We start from the raw sequence: 20,026 nt of genomic DNA, 5'->3' as shown, positions 1-20,026 counted from the left end.
TGTATCCATTCAGCCAGTCTGTGTCTTTCAGTTGGAGCATTTAGTCCATTTACATTCAAGGTAATTATCGATATGTATGTTCCTATTACCATGTTCTTAATTGTTTTGTTTTTATTTCTTTTTTTTAATTAATTAATTTATTTATTTATTTTATTCGCTGCGTTGGGTCTTCATTGCTGCACATGGGCTTTCTCTAGTTGCTGTGAGTGGGGGCTACTCTTCATTGTGGTGTGCAGGCTCCTCGTTGTAGTGGCTTCTCTTGTTGTGGAGCACAGGCCCTAGGCGCGTGGGCTTCAATGGTTGTGGCACATGGGCTCAGTAGTTGTGGCTCACGGGCTCTAGAGCACAGGCTCAACAGTTGTGGCGCACGGGCTTAGTTGCTCTGAGGCATGTGGAATCCTCCCAGGGCAGGGCTCGAACCCGTGTCCCCTGCATTGGCAGGCGGATTCTTTACCACTGCGCCACCTAGGAAGTCCTGTTTTTGTTTCTGTAGGTCCTTTTCTTCTCTTATGTTTCCCGCTTAGAGGAATTCCTTTAGCATTTGTTGTAAGGCTGGTTTGGTGGTGCTGAATTCTCTTAGCTGTTGCCTGTCTGTAAAGCTTTTGATTTCTCTGTCGAATCTGAATGAGATCCTTGCTGAGTAGAGTATTCTTGGTTATAGGTTCTTCCCTGTCATCACTTTAAATATATCATGCCACTCCCTTCTGGCTTGCAGAGTTTCTGCTGAGAAATCAGCTGTTACCCTTATGGGAGTTCCCTTGTATGTTATTTGTTGTTTTTCCCTTGTTGCTTTTAATAACATTTCTCTGTCTTTAGTTTTTGTCAATTTGACTACTATATGTCTTGGCGTGCTTCTCCTTGGGTTTATCCTGCCTGGGACTCTGCGCTTCCTGGACTTGGGTAGCTATTTCCTTTCCCATGTTAGGGAAGTTTTCAACTAGAATCTCTTCTAGTATTTTCTCAGGTCCTTTCTCTCTCTCTTCTCCTTCTGGGACCCCTATAATGCGAATGTTCGCGCGTTTAATGTTGTCCCAGAGGTCTCTTAGGCTGTCATCAGTTCTTTTCATTCTTTTTTCTTTATTCTTTTCCACATCAGTGATTATCACCATTCTGTCTTCCAGGTCACTTATTCATCCTTCTGCCTCAGTTAATCTGCTGTTGGTTCCTTCTAGTGTATTTTTCATTTCAGTTATTGTGTTGCATATCTCTGTTTGTTCTTTAATTCTTCTAGGTCTTTGGTAAACTTTTCTTGCAACTTTTCGATCTTTGCATCCAGTCTTTTTTCAAAGTCCTGGATCATCTTCACCATCATTATTCTGAATTCTTTTTCTGGAAGGGTGCCTATCTCCTCTTCATTTAGTTGTTTTTCTGGTGTTTTATCTTGTCCCTTCATCTGGTACAAAGTCTTCTGCCTTTTCATTTTCTCTGTCTTTCGGTGGCTGTGATTTTCAGCTGCACAAGATGAAACACTGCTGATACTGCTTGATTCTGCTGTCTGCCCTCTTGTGGGGGAAGCTGTCTAGGAGGCTCGTGGGTGCTTCCTGATGGGAGGGACTGATGGTTGGTTGGGCTGGGTGGGTGTAGCTCAGTAAAACTTTAATCTGATTTGGTGGGTGGGGCTGTGTTCCCACCCTGGTGGTCACTTGGCCTGAGGCGACCCAGCACTGGAGCTTACAGGCTCTTTGGTGGAGCTAATGGTGGACTCTGGAAGGGCTCACACCAATGAGCACTTCTCAGAACCCCTGCTGCCAGTGCCCCTGTCTCCTCGGTGAGCCACAGCTGCCCCCCACCTCTGCAGGCAACCCTCCAACACCAGCAGGTAGGTCTGGTTCAGTCTCCTATGGGGTCACTGCTCCTTCCTCTGGGTCCTGGTGAGCACACTTTTTTGTGTGCCCTCCAAGAATGGAGTCTCCATGTCCCCCAGTCCTGTGGAGGTCCTGCAATCAAATCCCGCTGGCTTTCAGAGTCTGATTCTCTGGGGATTCCTCCTCCTGTTGCTGGACCCCCAGGTTAGGAAGCCTGACGTGGGTCTCAGAACCCTCAGGACTTCTGCAGTATAACTGTTATCCAGCTTGTGAGTCACCCACCAAGCATTTATGGGATTCGATTTTAATGCAATTGTGCCCCACCTACCGTCTCATTGCTGCTTCTCCTTTGTCTCTGGATGTGGGGTGGTTTTTTTTGGTGAGTTCCAGTGTCTTTCTGTCAATGGTTGTTCAGCAGTTAGTTGTAATTCCGGTGCTCTTGCAAGAGGGAGTGAGCGCACGTCCTCCTACTCCGCCATCTTGATTCTTCCAAAAGTCTGGAATTATTTAATTACCATTTTCTTTGTTCATATCTCCACTTGCTCGTCCTGTCAAGAAATAGTTGATGGCCATCACTTTCAGGATGCCTTTAGTTATTCCTGTATCCCTGCTTCTCTAACATTTGCCACACGCAGCTCCTTATGTTATGGTGTGTTCATTCTCACATATGCACGTGCACACAGATGTACATATTGTATGTACACACCTGCTCCTTACTTGTTTCCCTGATAGTATATCTTGGAGATCTTGCCCTATGAGTGCATTTAATGCCCTTATCTTCTTAAAAAGCCCACTGAGTGTTCCATGGCAGTGTTACGTTGCTGTGCATGGGCTTTCTCTAGTTGTGGAGAGCAGGGGCTACTCTTCGTTGTGGCGTGCAGTCTTCTCATTTCAGTGGCTTCTCTTGTTGCAGAGCACAGTCTCTTGAGAGCCGGCTTCAGTAGTTGTGGCACACAGGCTTAGTTGCTCCACAGCATGTGGCATCTTCCCGGACCAGGGATCAAACCCGTGTCTCCTGCATTGGCAGGTGGATACTTAACCACTGCGCCACGAGGCAAGTCCAGTGTTACTACATTTTAACTTATTTAACCGGTCTTCTCTTTTTCTTTTTTAAAATTATGAATGTAAACCTATAACCCCACTCTCACTGTGAAAAACATCAGACAAACCCAAGTTGAAGGTCTTTGTACAAAATAGCTGAGTAATATACCTCAAAACTGTCAAGGTCATTGAAAAACATGGGAAATCTGAGAAACTGTCACAGCCCAGGGGAGCCTAAGGAACCATGACAACTAAAAGTAATGTGGGATCCCAGAGGGGACTCTGGAACAGGAAAGGGACATAAGAGGAAAACCAGTGAAATCCAAATAAAGTATGGAGTTTAGTTAATAGTAACATATTGATACAGGCTCATTAATTGTGACAAATGCATCATACTAACGTAAGATGTTAATTGTAGGGAAAACTGGGTGTGATGTATATAGGAATTCCCTGTACCACCTTTACAGGTTTTTTAAAAAAATAAATGAAAACCATTTTAAAATAAAAAGTTTATTTAAAAAATGTGAAGACTCCCTTTATGTACAACTATAAAAATGTGTCCAAATATATTAAGTGAAAAAAAAGTCAAGGACAGTATGTATGCTATAGTATAGGGAAATAAATATAGACTCATATTTGTCCTTATTAGCATAATGAAAAGATTAATAAAAATTTATGGTGACTTCCCTAGTAGCACAGTGGCTAAGAATCTGCCTGCCAATGCAGGGGACATGGGTTCGAGCCCTGGTCTGGGAAGATCCCACATGTCTTGGAGCAACTGAGCACCTGTGCCACAACTACTGAGCCTGCACTCTAGAGCCCTCGAGCCACAACTGCTGAAGCCCACGCACCACAACTACTGAAGCCCACGCACCTAGAGCCCGTGCTCTGCAACAAGAGAAGCCACCACAATGAGAAGCCCGAGCATTGCAACGAAGATCAGCCCCCGCTCTCCACTACTAAAGAAAGCCCGTGTGCAGCAGCAAAGACTCAATGCAGCCAAAAAATAAATTAATTTAAAAAAATTTATGAAAATGGTCTCCTCTAGTCTAGGGGCTGGCAAACATAAGTATGGGCCAAGCCAACTCATCACATGCTTTTGTAAATAAAGTTGGAAGGAAATAAGGTACACTTATTTGTTATGTATTGTCTGTGAGAGTTTTCATACTATAATGGCAGAGTTCAGTAGTCGTGACAGAGGTCATCTATTACTCTCTGCCTTTTTACCCACCCCTGCTTTAGGGGTTTGGGGAGGGAATAGGCTTAATAGGAATTAGAGTGGGAATAATACACTTTCCACATAGATCTTTTGTATATTGTTTGTTTTTTAAATATGTGAATGCATAAACCTATCAAAAAATCTTTTTTATTTTAAAACACCACCCCCTGGAACTAGCTTTTCAGATGTTGCTGGTCTTGCGTCTGTTAATCTCCATCTTGTGGTTGGCTTGATTTGTCAGAAATCTTCAAAAATCCATCTCAACTATTTGGTTACAGAAGCAATGATGCTGCCCAAACCTGGGATCTATTACTTCCCCTGGGAGGTCAGTGCTGGCCAAGTTCCTGATGGAGACACGCTGAGAACGTTCGGCAGGTGAGAATGGTTTTTTCACATGGTGGGGGGATGCTTAAAAGAAAATTAAAATAGTCTTTTTTTTTTTTATTAATTTATTATTTTTTGGATATAGTCTTTTTTTAAATTAAAATATTTTAAAAATTATTTTAAAAGTATATATTTTTAATTATTAAAAATTATTTGTATTTACATTTTAAATTATTTATTATATATTTTAAAAATTATTTTAAAAATTAAAATACTCATAATTTTATCTAATTATTTTTAAAATGCTAAAAAATTAATACATAGTCATTGTAAAATATGTAGACAATCTGTAAGGGTGTAAGGAAAGCAAGTAAAACTCACCTGTAATTCCACTGTCTGGACAACCACCCCCCCCCCGCTAACCTTTTGGTGATTACATGCTTTTTCATGTGTTTTTGTATGTATATGCGGTTGGGTGTGTATACACACAGTATGTGTATATACATATATACTGTATTAGTCACATATTGCTGTGTAACAAATCACCCCAAAACTTAGTGGCTTACAATCACAATAAGTGCTTATTTTTTCATACTTACTGAGGGTCAGGAATTTGGGAGTGGCTTAGCTGGGTGGTTCTGGCTCAGATTAACTTTGAAAATTGCAGTCAAGATGTTGGCCAGGGCTGCCAGCACCTGAAGGCTGGCCTGGACCTGGAGGATCTGGTTCTACGGTGACTCATTCACATGTTTGGCAGTTTTGTGCCGCCCGTTGTCAAGAAGGCTCCCTTCCTCACAATATGGATTTTTCTGTACGGCTGCTTGAGGGTCTTCATAACATTGCAGCTGGCTTTTCCTGGAAGCAGTGACTCAACAGAGAGGGCAGAGAAAAAGCCAGTGTCAATGACCTAACCTCGGAAATCATTCTCGGTCATCTCTGCAATGTTTTATTGGTTGCATAAGTCAGCGCTAGTCAGGATGGTAGGGACTACACAGGGATGTGGATACCAGGAGATGAGAATCACTGGGAACCATCTTGGAGACACATATACATACATGTAGAAATATTTTAACCTAGATGAGATCGTATTATATACTATATTGTACCGTTTATTTATTTGCTTACTTAACTGTGTGTGGTAGATCTAGTTCCGTGCCAAATATGTATGTCTATATCATCACTTTAAATAGATCCATTTTATTTCATTGTATAGATACACCATAATTTATTTAACCACAATCTATTTATTTAACCAAAATCAATTGATTTTCAACAAAGACATCAATATAATTGAGTGGGGAAAGTATAGTCATTTCAACAAAATGGTGCTAGAACTACTGGATATTTTTGTGGGGGTAAAAAAACACCTTGATCCCTACCCCACAGCATGCAAACCCCCAGAGAAAAATCATTCCAACTGGATCATAAATGTACAAGCTAAAACTATAAAATGTTTAGAAGAAAATAGGAGAAAATCTTCACATACAGCTTGAGAGAGACAAAGATTTCTTAGACTCAGAAAACAAAAACCATAGGAACTTCCCTGGTGGTCCAGCAGTTAAGACTCTGTGCTCCCAATGCAGGGGGCCCAGGTTCGATCCCTGGTAAGGGAACTAGATCCTGCATGTCACAACTAAGATCTGGCACAGCCAAATAAATAAATAAATAAATAAATAAATAAATAAATAAATGTTTGAAACAAAACAAAAACCATAAAAGAAAAATAATGAATAGATTGGACTTCAACAAAATTAACAGCTTCTCATCAAAAGATACCATTAAGAAGATTAAAAGGCAAGCCACAAACTGGGAGAAAATAAGTGACGTATGTGTATGTTATATATATTTAACAAATGATTTGTACCTAGAATATCCAAAGAACTCATACAACCCAATAAGAAGACAAACAATTTTTAAGTGGGTACAAGATGTGAACAAGACACTACCAAAGAAGATATACAGATGGCAGATAAACACATGAAAGTTTGTTCAACATCACATGTCATTAGGGAAATGCAAATTGAAACCACAATGATAGGGACTTCCATGTTGGTGCAGTGGATAAGAATCTGCCTGCCAAAAAAAAATAAAAAAATAAAAATAAAAAAATAAAAATAAGAATCTGCCTGCCAATGCAGGGGACACGGGTTCGATCCCTGGTCTGGGAAGATCCCCCATGCTGTGGAGCAGCTAAGCCTGTGCGCCACAACTGCTGAGCCTATCCTCCACAGCTATTGAAGCTCGTGCTCTGCGAAGTCACTGCAATGAGAAGCCCATGCACTGCAATGAAGAGTAGCCCCCACGCACTGCAACTAGAGAGAGCCCACACACAACAACAAAGACCCAACACAGCCAATAATAATAATAATAAATTAAAAAAAAAACCACAATGATATGGTATTTCATGCCCACTAGAGTGGCTAAAATTAAAAAGACTGACTGTATCAAGTGCTGGCAAGGATTTGGAATAACCAGACCCCTCATACGTTGCTGGGGGAAAAGTAAAGTGGCACGACCACTTTGAAAAACAATTTGGCAGTTTCCTTTAAACAGACAGATTGACGGTATGACCCAGAAATCCCACTTGGGTATTTGCCCACGAGAAATGAAAACAAATGAAAGCACAGGTTCGTAACCAAACCAAATCAGCTGGTGAATGGAGAATAATAATTTATTGATCCATTCAACAAAGTGCTACCAAGCAATACAAAGGAACAAACTACTGATTTACCCAAGAACATAAATGGGTCTCAAAACCATTATGCTGACTACTGAAGCCGGCACGCTCTAGGGGGCTGAGTGCCACAACTACTGCAGCCCGCGTGCCTAGAGCCCATGCTCTGCAACAAGAGAAGCCACCGTGCTGAGAAGCTCGAGCACTGCAACGAAGAGTAGCCCCTGCTCTCCACAACTAGAGAAAGCCCGCACGTGCAGCAGTGAAGACCCAACGCCGCCAAAAATAAATAAATTAAAAAAAAGAAAAACGTCGAGCAGGGCTTTTTTTTTTAAAAAAAAGAAAAAACCATTATGCTGAGTGAAAGAGGCTAGACACAGAAGAATACATGCTGTTAAGATTCCATTTACATGAGGTGCTTGAGTAGGAAGAGTCATCTGTGGAGGCCAAGAGCAGGTCCGTGGTTGCCTGGGGTGGGAGATGGGGAGACTCAGTTCAGAGGGGCACAAGGGGACTTCTGGGGGTGATGGAAATGTACCAAAGCTTGATTGCGGTGCTGGCTACGCAGTGTGTGTGTCTGTCAACAGTCAATGAACAGGTGCCTTTTAATGCATGTGATTTATACCTCAGTGATGTAGACTGAAATAACCTCTCTTGCTGCCGCTTTACTTTCTCTGATCCGAGGGAGGCTGACCATTTTCCCATGAATGTGTACGCCTCCCAGAACCTTTTGAGCTTTGGGGGGGTTCTGTCTGTGGGTGGAAGTGCTCACACTTACCCTGACCTCCAGGCTGTGCAGCTACGACATGACCCAGTCCCGAGTGACCCTGATGGCTCAGCACAGCTCTGGCCAGCACCCAATCCTCGTCTGTACCAAGCTGGTGGAACCGTTCCAAGCCCAGGTGGACTCCCTCTACACTGTCCTTGGGGAGCTAGAGCACCAGAAGGGTAAGCCTTGGCCTCACACACCCTTTTTCACTCTGGGTCCTGAGTGGGGCAGTCTTTTGGGTGCCTGGGCTTGGCTTCTTACACAGCAGAGGCCCCTCATTGGGGTTAACGTTCTTTCCAAATCAGCCCACAAGTTCAGAGACTCACGAGAAACAGACATGATTGTGATCCCAGTGGACCTGCCATAGGGAAGCAAGAAAGAGGGGAGAGAAAACATTAATTTCTAAAGGCCTACAACGTGCCAGGCCTGGTTCTAGGAGGTTTGCTTCAATCTTTTTGAATCTGCTTACCAGCCCTTAATCTGAGTCATCTTATGGCTGTTTCATAGATGAGAAAACCAAGGCCCAGAGAGGTTGGGGCTGGAGTAACAGGCCAAGAAGTCAGGGTAAGAGAAATAGAACACAAGGGAAGGAACAGAAGCAACCTGGGAGAATCTCTGTGGCACTGAGAGTTGAAGGTCACCCTTTAAAACCTAGGTACTCGGATTCTTGGCCTCCCTCTCTGGCTGTCCCTGTGCCATTTTCCTTCGCATGGTTTATGTAACTATGACATGTTGCATCTGGTTATTTCACTTTAACATTATATCATAAGCATTCCCCTGTGTCTTGAAAATCTTTTGTAGATATAGTATTTAATGGCTATGTAATATTTTATATTTAGATGTGTATGCTAATTCTCACAAGCATTAGACATTTATATTGTTTCTATTTTTTGCTCTTATAAGTACACTGTACATTAAAAGGTTAAAGAAACTATGGGATATGCAGCCAGGAGAATATTATACAGCCGTCAAAAATGGTGTTGTAAATTTATATCGATTGACATGAGAAGATAGTCATAGTATTTAACTAAGAAAAAGCAGTTTACAAAATGGTATCTATCATATCTCATTTTTGTTAAGTAGACATTTTTTATACACATAAAAGTTTGAAATATTATTTACCAAAATGTTAACAGTAATTATCTCTGGGTGGTGGAACTGTGGGATTCCTTATGCTTTTTTTTTTTTTTTTTTTTTTGGGGGGTACACCAGGTTCAATCAACTGTTTTTATACACATATCCCCATATTCCCTCCCTTCCTTGACGCCCCCCCCTCGAGTCCCCCCCACCCTCCCTGCCCCAGTCCTCTAAGGCATCTTCCATCCTCGAGTTGGACTCCCTTTGTTATACAACAACTTCCCACTGACTATTTTACAGTTGGTAGTATATATATGTCTGTGCTACTCTCTCGCTTCTTCTCAGTTTCCCCTTCACCCCCCGCCCCCTCCCATACCTCGAGTTCTCCAGTCCATTCTCTGTATCTGCTTCCTTGTTCTTGTCACTGAGTTCATCAGTACCATTTTTAGATTCCGTATATGTGAGTTAGCATACAATATTTGTCCTTCTCTTTCTGACTTACTTCACTATGTATGACAGATTGTAGTTCTATCCACCTCATTACATATAGCTCCATCTCATCCCTTTTTATAGCTGAGTAATATTCCATTGTATATATATGCCACATCTTCTGTATCCATTCATTTGTTGATGGGCATTTAGGTTGCTTCCATGTCCTGGCTATTGTAAAGAGTGCTGCAATAAACATTATGGTACAGGGCTTCCTAGGTGGCGCAGTGGTTAAGAATCCGCCTGCCAATGCAGAGGTCACGGGTTTGATCCCAGCTCCAGGAAGATCCCACATGCCGCGGAGCAACTAAGCCCGTGTGCCAAAAAAAAAAAAAAAAAAAACATTATGGTACAAGTTTCTTTTGGGATTATGGTTTTCTTTGGGTATATGCCCAGGAGTGGGATTACTGGATCATATGGTAGTTCTATTTCCTTATGCTTTTATTAGCATTTTACAATGAAAATGTATTGCTTTATAGCCAAAGGGAAAACACAGTTTAAAAAATCTTCTGTCGATCCAGATATATGTTAAACATGCTGTAGTTAATAGCCTTGTGTACTAATCTTTGTCCGTTTTCTGATTATTTCTTTAGGGTAGTTTCCTAAAAGTGGAATTGCTACATTAAAGGATGTGAACATTTACGTTCCTCGATTTACACTACCAACTTACTTTCTAAACGTTACAGTGGTGTTTAACTCTGAATGAAACGCACTAGAAAAAAAGTAATTAAATGGGGCTTACTTTAATTATGTTTGATTTCATAAAAGTTAATCTTTATTTAGGCTTAAGCCTTTGAGCTCAGAGTCCCTGCCCTCATAATTGATTTGAGAGAAGTGTCGGGAGGAGGGGTGCAAATGGGGATAAAGGGCCTTCAGTAAATTATTTCCACTTGACTGCTGCCCACATCACCTGAGGCTCCCTCCTGCACTGCCCGCCCTGGCAGGGAGTCCTGGGAGCTCTCAGGAGCCCACTGCCCACTATCTGGAACTCAAAGGTCTGCTTGCAGATACAGAGAGGGCTTGCTACTAAGGTGGGACAGCAGGCCAGGACTAGGGCGGGACCTGGAGAGGATATTTAGAATTATTTGTGGGAAGCAAAATGGAAAAAACGTTAAAGTACAAATTCAACCCATATGATGTTTTAAATTTAATATTTTCAAATCATACATGCACGAAAATAGAATGGGCCTCCACGTCCCCGTCACCCAGATTCAGCCGGGAACCTCATTTCCACCTTCTGTGCCCACATTTACTTACTTATTTTGCTGATGTGTTTTAGAGCAAATCTGATACCATTTCATTTACCCATAAATAGCTCACTGTGTATGTCTAACATTATCACGATTCCGCCCAACAAAACGATTAGCTGTTCTTTAACGTACTCTAGTACATACCTTGCCTGTGTTCTCCCCTCCTCGGCCCCAGAATGGCTTTTTACAGAAAGTTAGTTTAAAAGGAGGCAAAGTCCATGCGTTGCCTTTGGGTTACATATCCCAAGTCTCTGTAACAGTTCTGTCTTCCTTTTTTTCCCTTTTTTTTTTTTAATGCCATTTGTTGGAGAACTTGGGTCTGGAATGAGCTAATTGCTTCCTCCTGGTGGCATTAAACCTGCTCTTCCTTCCCTTGAGTTTATGCTGCCTTTTTCTGAATGGATTTGTATTTCAGGGGAACCAAATGGTTGGATGAGGGAAAGTTCTTTAGAGAAGAAGAATCACAGTGAATACATGCAGGAGGAACAATTAAATTCTAAAGTCACCATGTTTAAAGCCTCAAGGAAATAATAAATCCAGGCAACGATGGTTATCACTGGCTGCTCAGATCATTAGGTGGAACCTTGCCGGGAACATCATAGCGGAGGTGATCAAACATTACAAAAATCGGACCGATCAGTCCTGTGCCTCTGGCGTGATGCACCAGGAGAGCACAGACAGTACCGCTCTGATGTATTTTTCACCCCCCCCCCCAAAAAAAAATGGAACCTCAATAGTCAAGCCTCAGACCCAGCAGCATTCTGCCTAGGCTTGGCTAGTTTACCACTTCTCATTATCTTTCATCACAATCTGTATTCTTTTTTCTTTCTTAAAAAAAAAAGATTCCCTCAATTTCGAATTTCTTTTTTTATTTTTAATTTATTTATTTTGGTTGCACTGGGTCTAAGCTGCAGCATGTGTGCTCCTTAGTTGTGGCTCACTGGCTCCTTCATTGTGGCCAGCAGGCTCCTTCATTGCAGCTTGCAGGCTCCTTAGTTATGGCATGTGAACTCTTAGTTGTGGCATGCATGTGGGATCAGTTCCCTGACTAGGGATCAAACCTGAGTCCCCTGCATGGGAGTGTGGGTTCTTTTTTCTTTTTTCTTCTTTTTTATAAATTTATTTATTTATTGGTTGCATTGGGTCTTCGTAGCTGCACAGGCTTTCTCTAGTTGCAGCGAGCAGGGGCTGCTCTTCGTTGTGCGTGGGCTTCTCATTGAGGTGGCTTCTCTTGCTGTGGAGCATGGGCTTTAGGTGCATGGGCTTCAGTAGTTGCGGCACACGGGTTCAACAGTTGTGGCTCATGGGCTCTAGAGCACAGGCTCAGTAGTTGTGGTGCACGGGCTTAGTTGCTCCATGGGATGTGGGATCTCCCCGGACCAGGGCTTGAACCCGTGTCCCCTACATTGGCAGGAGGATTCTTAACCACTGTGCCACCAGGCAAGTCCCTCAGTTTCTAATTTCTGAGAATACATGCTCATCATTTTAGACTGACACAAGGAAAGGATGCTGGTGAGGAGGAAGGGCAGAGTGTGGGCTGAGCTTGGCAGGGGTGGCTGACCTCCAGCCTGGGGTTGCGTGTCTGGTCCCCGGCCAGGTCCAAAGTCCTGTGGGAACACAAAGGTCAACCAGACACGGGTCCTGCCCCACGGTACTGTTGGCAGTTCCGAGGACGGACTAGAGGCCACCTCAAGTCACCTTTCTGAAATGTTTGCACACAAAAGAGAAGGAATCCCAGCCATGTGCCGACACTAGCTGGCCGGGACAGCCTGCAGGGCCGAGGGCTTCCAGTGCAGGGATTGACGTGTAAGGATGCAGCCTTGACCCCGCTCTGCTCCAGGGGCCCGCGTGGAATCCCAGGCTGAAGGTTACTCGCCTACAGCAAGAGGCTGCCCTAGAGCTCTCACCATGAATCCCACCTGTTCTGGTTTCTGTCCACCTGACTGCTGTTTCCTGCCCTCACAGGCCTTCCCTGTGTCCTCTCGAACCTTCAAGCCCTCTTCCTATGCTCTCACCGTCTCCGGGACTTGCCCGAAACCTGGCGTTTCCCCCCAGGCAGCAGCTCCCCCACCTGCCCCGCCCTCGCACATGGAGCCTCCCAGGCCATCCCAGAACCCAGAGGCGGGGCCGGAATCCTGCCCGCGCCTCAGGTTTGTCACCCACGCCTTCCGCCTCCTCCTCTGCAGCAACCAGTTCTGCCACCACGCACCTCTACCCCACTGCTGCCTCCCACACCCAGAACCGCAGCCTCTGCTGCCTGAGGTCAGGTTCCACGCTTGGTAGCTTTAACTCGTCACGCATCGGGACCCGAAGACTTTGGACTCTCTTCTCTCCCAACTTCTCTCCCATCCAGCTGGACCTCGCTATCATTTCAACCACTTTCCTGCCAGAAGGTCCAGCCCCTCGCCTTCCATCACTCCCTCCTGATTAAACCCCAATCCCTACCCTCTCAGGTCCCACCCAACTGTTGATGGAAAAAGTCACAAAGCTCCAGGGACTCCTAGCACAGTGGTTTCAAGGTCTCTTATCTCATCCAGGCCCTTGACACTGCCTGGAATTCCTCCCACGTGTCTTGGCTGGTGCAGGGACTTTGCTTTCTCAGCTAAATCCTTAACCTGCTACCTCTGGTTCTTCCCTCCCAGCATATAAAGCGCTCAAGCCTCTTCTATATTAAAATAGTGGCAACAGTAATGTCAAGTTTGGCTCTGTATCCCTACTGAGCTGTGACCCACCTCCCTCCACAGCCAAACTGCCTAAAAGAAAGTCTGTTTTCCACATCACCCCTTCCTTATCCCAGACTCACACCACAACCCACTGCATTCTGGATCGAACCCACGCCCTCGGCAGTTAAAGTGCAGAGTCCTAACCACTGGACCGCCAGGGAATTCCCTCAGCCCTTCTCCCTTTATCTTTGCAAGAAGAGCTTCCCCTAAATGAGTAGATCTCTGGGTTCATAAACTCCTTTCTCCTCCCCTGCAGCACTCTTCAAATGCTGTTTTATTCCATTTACACTTCAAATGCCATTCTTTTATTCCATTTACACACAGACCTTTTGCAGATGGACTAACAAAATTGCCGAGTTCTTCATTCACAGAAAGAAAGATGTTCCACTATCTGTATCCCTCCCCAGGCTGAAGGGAGGAAAGAGCTGACAGGCATTACTGTAAGGAAAGTTCTGAGAAATTAAGTCCAATAACTAAGAAAATCTTCATGCAGGAAGTTTGGAAACATTTGACCTATTTTGAGATTTTTAACTGAGAATTAGAGCTCTCTAATTTTGTCCTTACTCCCCCTGTGTCGTCCCAAACACATGCAGCTGCTCTGTGAAAACTATTTAGGGCCACCTGTGTCTCAAGAAAAGGTCTACACCTTTTGGCACCAAAGGAAGTTTAGGCAAATATCCTGTTTGACCAGTGTAGACGAGCCAGCTATTCCTGAAGAGGCCTGGGGGCTGAGAATCAACAGTCTGCACCCATCCGCAGGCCCAGATACCGTCCCATGCCCACCCCTCTCTAGGCCATGCAGCCCCTGCAGTCCAGCACTGGGGCCAACAAAAGCTGATGACACACAGGCAACCTCATGTTTCAAATTAGTTCATCTTCCTGGAATCTAGACAGTCCAACTCTGAATTCTGCCCCCAGACTGTGTTAAATCAGTAAAGTGGCCTAGACGAGAAAGAAAGTGAGGCATAGACTTTAACCAGAGACAGCCTCTATCTCAAAACCGCATCCAAAGAAGACAGGATAATGTTCTAGAACATTGAACGTAATCATTGACATGCCCAGAGAGCAGAGAGAACATTCGTGGGGAAGGAAAAAAAAAAAACCCAACATTAGGGCAAACCCCAGATGTCCTTCCTATTTGGTGTCACCTGGACATTGACAAACCTTTCCATCAGGTCACCACAGCATCTGCCAGAATCGCCCCTAGCCCCTTATCCAGGGTGGGATGACTTGCCCCTGTATGGCCAGACTGTCCCCTTGGATTAAGATGGGGTTCTCTTTGCCCCGTTTTCCAATGCCAGTGAACCCCACGATGCCAAGGGGCCCTTCCCTTGGTACAGATGGAGAACTAGGGTGGTGACTGAGACCCCTCCTCAAGTCTGGGCACTTGGCACCTACAGAGAGGCTGGCAAGAATTAAGATGACAAAAGAGGAAAGTAGAGGCTACATCTTTCTGGGCCTCCTCCCTGGAGAAGTGGAATTTTCAGGCTGCCCCCTGAGTTCCAGCCGTGTGCCTGTAGTGTATGGTGGGCCTGCATTCTAAGGCCCAAGTAGACAACTTGTCAAGATCCCATAAACCATCCTTCTCACCTGTACCCTGTCAGCTTCTCTGTCAAAACTCAGGACCGTGAACACATCGAGGGGAAACGGCGGGAATGCATCCACAGGGTGTTACTGACACTGCCTGTGCCTTGGTGTCTGTGTCTTTCAGATGGAGGCTGCCTGGTGAAGGCCCGGGTGCTGACTTGTGTGGAAGGAGTGAATCTCCCCTTGTTGGAACAAGCCATCCGGGAGCAGAGGCTGTACCAGCGAGAGAGGGACAGCAGCCAGTAGAGAGCAAGACGGCAGCTCCTGGCAAATCCCCCCCACCACCACTGCCCACACACACACTGGAGCTGCTGCAGAGAAAAGGCGGGAGCTTCCCCGGAGTGACAGCCTTTGTCTGGAGCTGGAGAGAAGAGGGCAGGGGTTGTTCATCGATATCACCCCAGAAATGGGAGCCTAGAGATCAGAGGCCGGGCACGGGGAGGGGCTGGGGCTCGTGTGGGTCCTGGAGGGTTCTAGAAGGTCCTCGTGAATAAAGCTGCGTGGTGTGACAGAGCAGTGCGTGCACGTGGTGCAGCGCCGGCAGGGGCCAGGAGGGGGAGCCCCGGAGCAGCCCGCCCACCGCCCGGCAGTGAGGCTGCAGGAGCCCTGGGTTTCTGGTGAATTCCGGGCTGGGGGCCTGAGGGGAGGGCGCTGGGGGCGCTCAGGACCGGGTGGGGGGGCCCAGGATGCAGTGGGGGCCACTCTGTCGAGGTTCTGCCCTCACAGGAGGCCGAGCGTCCCCAAACAGGCCGGGCCCAGCCCCTCGCCCTGGCCACGCGGCCTAGGGCCGGACTGTGGCTTCGGAAACCCTCCCTGACCCCTGACCTCTGCCCCGAGCTGACCCCGATCCCCCTGGGCAGCCCCTCTGGGCAGCCTTCCGCCCCGGGGCTGGGTCCTGGCTGGGCAGGGCCGGGGGCCGGGGCAGGAGACGTTTGGGCCCTCCTGCGCTCCGTAGCCCGGCTCAGGGGCAGCTGCTTCCTGGGGCCTGGGGGTTCCTGCCCGGCCTGGGCTGGGCGAGGGGCAGCCCTGCGCCACGCCAGGTTCCTGGGGACGGGCTGGGGCTGGGGCTGGGGCTGGGGCGGGCGGTGGGAGCCGGGCCCGGGCCTGGGCGGCCTGGCAGGCAGAGCAGGCTGAGCCCTGGGGGCCACAGGCCTGAGGAGCCCGGGGCGCCTGGGTGGGGGCCGGGCAGGCTGTGCCGTGGAGGCCGGAGGGGCAGCGGGGGTGCTGGGCGTGGGGGCGAACGCCCCAGGCGCCGTCTGTTTCCAGGGCGGCTCTGCGGATATGGACGTGTTCCAGAAGGTGGAGAAGATCGGAGAGGGCACCTACGGGGTGGTGTACAAGGCCAAGAACAAGGAGACCGGGCAGCTCGTGGCCCTCAAGAAGATCAGGCTGGATCTGTGAGTGCCGGGACGGCCTCTGAGACCCCCGGTCCGGGGGTGACCCACAGCCCAGGGAGCTCCCCGCCGTCCGTCCCTCATCTCAGGGTTTTGTGTTCAACTCCTTTTCCAAGTGCTCCCGCTACACGGGGGGCCACAAAGGTGCAGCCCTCACTCGTCCTCACCCCGACCAGGCTTTGCCCCAGGCCCCTGGGGGTGATGGGTCTGTGCCCAGGAGCACAGTGCCCTATCGCTGGGGGGGGGGGGGGGCATCGTTAGGGAGTAAGGAACGCAGGTGACACCCCCGCGGCAGAAGTGCCCTGCTCAGCTCCTGACTCCAGCGCTGTACCCTCCTCTCCTCCAGGGAGACCGAGGGGGTCCCGAGCACCGCCATCAGGGAGATCTCCCTGCTCAAAGAGCTTAAGCACCCCAACATCGTCAGGTGAGGCGGGGAAGAAGCGGGGACGTGGGCCTGTCCCAGGCAGGCTGGGAGCCGCAAGCTGACGGGCATCACCTGGCCAGGCTGCTGGACGTGGTGCACAACGAGAAGAAGCTTTACCTGGTATTTGAGTTCCTTAGCCAGGACCTGAAGAAGTACATGGACTCCACCCCAGGCTCCGAGCTCCCCCTGCATTTAGTCAAGGTACCGGGGTGGGGGGGAGGACAGGGAGACCATTGGACGCCCGCTGAGCCAGCTGCCACTCTGCTCAGCCAGCTCCTTCTCACGCCCGCTCTTCCAGAGCTACCTCTTCCAGCTGCTGCAGGGGGTGAACTTCTGCCACTCGCATCGGGTCATCCACCGCGACCTGAAGCCCCAGAACCTGCTCATCAGTGAGCTGGGGGCCATCAAGCTGGCCGACTTTGGACTGGCTCGAGCCTTCGGGGTGCCCCTGCGCACCTACACCCACGAGGTACTGAGGGACAGAGGGGAGAGAAGGGAGGTCACCCGTGCACCCAGCCACCCTGAATGATGCTGTTTTCTCGTCCCCACAGGTGGTGACACTCTGGTATCGTGCCCCCGAGATCCTCTTGGGGAGCAGGTTCTACTCGACGGCTGTGGATGTCTGGAGCATTGGTTGCATCTTTGCTGAGATGGTAGAGAGAGGGACTCACGTGGCCACAGGCAGGGTCCTCCTGGGGTGGTGGGTAGTAGCGGCTCTGATTCTCCTATTAGAAGTGAATTAAGGGGTGTTTGGGATGGCTAAAGATCTGAGGAAACAGGCCTTTTCCCAGAAAAGGCCAGGGTTTTTAGCACAGCCCTGGAAAAGATATCTTGAAGGTGCCTCCCTGGTCTGGCCTCTTCTGGTTTTGGATGCTGTATGACCAGGGAGTAGACCCCACACCTTCTGCCCTTCCCCACTCCAGGTGACCCGCAGAGCCCTGTTTCCTGGCGACTCTGAGATCGACCAACTCTTTCGTATCTTTCGGACCCTGGGGACACCCAGTGAAGCCATGTGGCCAGGAGTCACCCAGCTGCCTGACTATAAGGGCAGTTTCCCCAAGTGGACCAGGAAGGCGCTGGAGGAGATCGTGCCCAACCTGGAGCCAGAGGGCCAGGACCTGCTCATGGTAGGTGCAGGTGGGCGGCAGGGAGGGTGAGAAAGGCTGCTTTGCGGCAGCTACTGCTCTTACTAGAAGTGTCCCCTTTGCCATCCAGCCTCTTGCTGAGTCCAAGCTGGTCTCCCTTCTGACCCCTGTATCGAGTCGGCTTGCCCTTGTGTGGACTGACTGCTCCAGCTGGAGGCCTCTCCCACAATAAGTCCAGGGTTCACCATCCCTTTGAAAACGTCTCTCTTCTAGTTAGCTTTGTTTTTATGCTGTGATACGTTCCCTTTGTCTTAGTTGCCTTGTGTTTTGGTAATTTTTTTCTTGTGGACATTATTACCCCATCTAAGCTGTAAGCTTTCCCAGGCAGGGACCGCACCCCCCACCATCTCAGTACCCCCACAGTGCCTTCCACAGCGCTTACTCTTCACACGAGGCTGTTCAGAGCCAGCTGCTCCCCACTGCCGCGGCCCCCACCGCAGTCCTCACTCACCTCTCCGGTTGCACCCTCTTAACCCGTTGGGCTGGCCGAGGCTGGGCTGCCCAGAGGGCCTCGGGCAGAGCCATACATTCTTGCCCACAAAGACTCAGAGCGTCTCTGTCTCTTTAGTCTGGTGTTGGGTCAGAGGAAGGCAGGGCAGGAAGTTCATCTTCAGGCTGTGTGTCCAGCTTTCTGGAGGACTGTGTACATCTCCCAACCCAGTGCCAGGAGGATGGCGTGGACTTCCCACCGAGGCTCCTGGCCCTCTATCCTGGCTACTCTGAGGCAGTGGCGGGGGCGGGGGGGAGGTCCTTCCACAGCCTGGCTGGGTTTAGGGATTTTTGTGTTTCTGCTCCACCCTCTTCCTGATACCTGGAGAGAAGTCTGTCCCGACTAGAAGGAGGCTGGAGCCTAGAGAGCTCCCTAAGGAAGGGGAGAGACTGACTCAGCCTCTGTAGCGGGAAAGGAGGCGGGGTGACTCAGCAGGGCTGGACTAGAACAAAGACTTTGTCCCCAGATTCTGGGAGTGTCCAGAACTGGTTCTCAAGCTGGGAGGTGGTGGCTCCGTGCGGTTCTGGGTTTGAAGGCAGCTGCTTTGGGGCTTGGGGCCCTGGCCACCCCCGGACCCAATCTCTCTCCTCCTCCTTCCTCCACAGCAACTCCTGCAGTACGACCCCAGTCGGCGCATCTCAGCCAAGGCGGCCCTTGCCCATCCGTACTTCTTGTCCACCGAGACCTCCCCGGCCCCCCACCAGTGTGTGCTGGAGCATTTCTGCCGCTGAGAAGGTGTGAGGCCTCAAAGCCTCCCTCCAGCTGCTGCCCTCCTGCCTCCCCACTCACTTCCCAAGAAAGAGGATGCATCCAGAGAGAGAGCAGTTTGGCATCAGCTGTCAGAGGGCTGAGTTTGGGTTAGTCCTGCCAGCAGGTTAGCGAGTTCCTGTGTTGTTTGTTGGGTTTGCCAGTGCAGTTTCAAGATGGGGGCACAGAAGACCTGTGCCCGAGGGGGTCCGTTAGAGGCTGGGTGCCCTGGCGCCAGAACAGCAGGTGACAAGGAGAGCAGGGTGTCTGCCTAGGCCACCAGCAAGGTTTTCCCAGTGCCCTTCAGCTGCCTGGCCCTCAGTTGCAGAGCCAGACCCTGAGGGAAAGGGTTCCCCCGGGCCGGTCTTTTGGATTTAAAATGTTTTGGGGAAGAGTTGAGTTCCAGTTAAGGGTCCCAAGTTAAACAGGAAGCCGGGCGAGGGAGAGAGGACATTTTCCTGATCCCGGAGGGGGTCAGGTGTTCTAAGTAGTTGTCTGGTCACCTAGGATATGCTTAACGTTTGTTTGCCTCTGGCTTTAAGAACAGAAAATAAAAGTGATGTATTCCTGAGGTTTCCAGTGTTTCTCTGCTCAGGGGGGACACCAGGGACTTGCTGACAAGGGGGAAGTTGACAGTTCCTGGCCCGAACTGGGAGGCCCTGAGCCGGTGGGGGAGGGAAGCGGCGGTGCGGGGGGGGGGGGGGGGGGGGGGGGATGGTCCTCCATGACCTGTCCTCCCAGTGGAGCCACAGGCCCCCGAAAGCGCCCCGCCCCCAGCAGGCGTGTCCACTCCCCACCTGGGAGGGACCCAAGCAGGGCTGCTCCTCGTGCTCATGCCCCAGACAAATCGACTCTGTGCTCCCAGGTG

General features: G+C 48.7%; 2 protein-coding genes and 1 long non-coding RNA gene across 5 annotated transcripts in view; 2 read left to right on the top strand and 1 right to left on the bottom strand.

Annotated features, from left to right (window-relative positions):
• TEN1 (TEN1 subunit of CST complex) overlaps positions 1 to 15,471 on the top strand; it is a 29,023-nt gene extending 13,552 nt beyond the window's left edge. For all 3 annotated transcript variants that reach the window (XM_057716803.1, XM_057716805.1, XM_057716804.1), the window contains 3 exons: positions 4,344 to 4,440; positions 7,854 to 8,011; positions 15,083 to 15,471. In XM_057716803.1, coding sequence (XP_057572786.1) covers positions 4,344 to 4,440; positions 7,854 to 8,011; positions 15,083 to 15,204 — 377 coding nt within the window. In that variant the 3' untranslated portion in view covers positions 15,205 to 15,471. The remainder of the gene's footprint in view (positions 1 to 4,343; positions 4,441 to 7,853; positions 8,012 to 15,082) is intronic.
• Positions 15,472 to 15,609: 138 nt separating this feature from the next.
• CDK3 (cyclin dependent kinase 3) lies at positions 15,610 to 19,729 on the top strand. Its single transcript, XM_057716802.1, has 7 exons — positions 15,610 to 16,355; positions 16,699 to 16,776; positions 16,857 to 16,977; positions 17,075 to 17,245; positions 17,328 to 17,429; positions 17,700 to 17,903; positions 19,017 to 19,729. The coding sequence occupies exons 1-7, from the start codon at positions 16,240 to 16,242 to the stop codon at positions 19,140 to 19,142; spliced, it is 918 nt and encodes a 305-aa protein (XP_057572785.1). The 5' UTR covers positions 15,610 to 16,239; the 3' UTR covers positions 19,143 to 19,729.
• LOC130840845 (uncharacterized) lies at positions 17,136 to 18,570 on the bottom strand. Its single transcript, XR_009050066.1, has 3 exons — positions 18,373 to 18,570; positions 17,448 to 17,501; positions 17,136 to 17,248 (listed from the first exon to the last, which is right to left on the bottom strand). It is a non-coding gene; the product is annotated as an uncharacterized LOC130840845 (long non-coding RNA).
• Positions 19,730 to 20,026: the final 297 nt, after the last annotated feature.

This window comes from Hippopotamus amphibius, chromosome 17 (assembly GCF_030028045.1).
Source record: "Hippopotamus amphibius kiboko isolate mHipAmp2 chromosome 17, mHipAmp2.hap2, whole genome shotgun sequence".
NCBI lineage: Eukaryota > Metazoa > Chordata > Mammalia > Artiodactyla > Hippopotamidae > Hippopotamus > Hippopotamus amphibius.
Note: the sequence above shows the minus strand (reverse complement) of the source record. Positions and strands in the feature narration are given on the sequence as shown.

Excerpts from the sequence above, each read along its gene's own strand:
- CDK3 (XM_057716802.1), top strand. The coding sequence starts at position 16,240 with ATGGACGTGTTCCAGAAGGTGGAGAAGATCGGAGAGGGCACCTACGGG. Across the intron at positions 16,356-16,698 it reads AAGAAGATCAGGCTGGATCT|GGAGACCGAGGGGGTCCCGA; the intron begins GTGAGTGCCGGG and ends CCTCTCCTCCAG. Across the intron at positions 16,777-16,856 it reads AAGCACCCCAACATCGTCAG|GCTGCTGGACGTGGTGCACA; the intron begins GTGAGGCGGGGA and ends TCACCTGGCCAG.